Here is a 1799-nt window from a genome sequence, read left to right as displayed (position 1 = left end):
TTGGTGGAGGAGGCCGGTGTACTCACCATCGGGGAAGGTGGGTGCCCAGAGAAGAAATTATGGGTGCCCAGTTCAAGTCAGTTAGAGATTTTTTTTTTTTTAATCCTTTCATTTGAATATTAGGGTCAGTAAGTGATTATTGAAGATTGATAAGTGATTATTGGAGTCAGTAAGTTATTATTTGAGGTTTGTAACCTGATTATTGAGGGTCAGTAAGTGATTATTGGGTGATTACTGGGTGTCAATAACTGAAAACTAAGTGATTATTGGGTGTCAGTAACTGAAAACTAAAAGTTATTGGGGTTAGTAACTCGATTATTGGAGGTGAGTAAGTGATTATTGGATGATTACTAGGTGTCAGTAACTGAAAACTAAATGATTATTGGGTGTCAGTAACTGGTTACTGGGGGTCAGTAACTGGTTATTGGGGGTCAGTAACTGGTTACAGCTAGGGGAAATTCCAGTGACCGGAGTCCGACGGTCGGGGAAATTCCGGTGACCGAAATCCGGTGGTCGTAGAAATTCCGGTGACCGGAGTCCGAGGTTCCGGCCAAGTCTTTTCATGTTGAAGAGGTGAGGTTAAAATAGTTTTAAAATAATATGGTTTGTTAAGACTTTAGTAAAAATTTATGCATTTGGGCATAAAAAGGGTTACCTTATATTGGAATGGGCTAATGCAAAAGATTATCATTAGAATGGGAAACAAGGGGTTTGAATTAGTATTAAATGGGCATTTTCCCTAAGAATTAAACCATGCAAGATACCCTACCTTAAAGTAACCTAATACAATCGATGAAGCATTAGAGAACAAAGAACAATTAAAACCCTACACTTGGGCTGCAGCGCAAGCGGGTGTCAACACATCATGTATACCCAAGCTAATCCGTGTAGCTTTGGGTTTCCTATTGCAATCAATCTAATTAATTACCGTACTCGACTTGGAGAGCCCTCCTCCACTTAATTACTTGGAGGGCAAGAAATACGTCTCCTACAAATAGAGGGTAGATCTTTTGTCGAATTGAAGGCTCAAACTATTAGGTATTTTTTGCATCCAACAATTCTGAGAACCGGTTCATACACGACTCAAAGGGGTTTCTTTTCTGCCTACAGGAATGGAAGGTGTGCTGCAATTCTACATAAACGTTGAAAAGGAAGAAGCGAAGTTTGAGAAACTCTGCAATCTCTACGATACCTTGTGCATCAATTCCCAGAGTGTCATCTTTGTCAACACAAGGCTCAAAGCTGACTGGCTTACTCAACAGATGCGAAGCAAGGCATACATGGTCTCTGCTATCCATGGCGACACGGACCAGTTCAATCGTGACAGGATTATGCGAGAGTTCCATTTTGGCACTTCACCTGTTCTGATCACTAGTACTGATCTCTTGGCTTCTAAAATCAATGCGGAGGTCGTATCTCTAGCCATAAATTATGATTTGCCTACTCAACCAGAACAATACCGACGGATTGAAATGTTCGGAAGAAGTGGTGTTGCCATTAACTTTGTGACCAGGGATGAGAAGAGAGTGCTGCACGATATCGAGAAGGCTTGTAATATGGACATTAGGGAACTGCCATTTTAAAGCAGCTAGATTCTGAGTATTGTAACGAGATCATTTTTAACTCTCAATCTTTTGTATACCTCTCCTATTCTTTTGGATTGAATTGTTTTCTTTGTATGTTCAAAGATGGTTTTCTTATTTTTGCTTTGTGTTTTATATCCTTCATTTGTCGGAAAAAAAAAATGTTCCGACTGTATTATGACTATTATCTTGTGCGGCCGTTTAGCATTGCCAAAC

At 39.9% G+C, this 1799-nt stretch overlaps 1 protein-coding gene across 1 annotated transcript; it reads left to right on the top strand.

Annotated features, from left to right (window-relative positions):
- Positions 1–1112: 1112 nt before the first annotated feature.
- LOC101314296 (eukaryotic initiation factor 4A-1-like) lies at positions 1113–1583 on the top strand. The gene has a single exon (XM_004303616.1). The coding sequence runs from the start codon at positions 1113–1115 to the stop codon at positions 1581–1583; it is 471 nt and encodes a 156-aa protein (XP_004303664.1).
- The last annotated feature ends 216 nt before the right edge of the window (positions 1584–1799 follow it).

Source organism: Fragaria vesca, linkage group LG6 (assembly GCF_000184155.1).
Source record: "Fragaria vesca subsp. vesca linkage group LG6, FraVesHawaii_1.0, whole genome shotgun sequence".
NCBI lineage: Eukaryota > Viridiplantae > Streptophyta > Magnoliopsida > Rosales > Rosaceae > Fragaria > Fragaria vesca.
This window is presented reverse-complemented; position numbering and strand designations above follow the sequence as displayed.

What these genes read in the sequence shown, in the direction of transcription:
- LOC101314296 (XM_004303616.1), top strand. Translation starts at nt 1,113, where the DNA reads ATGGAAGGTGTGCTGCAATTCTACATAAACGTTGAAAAGGAAGAAGCG.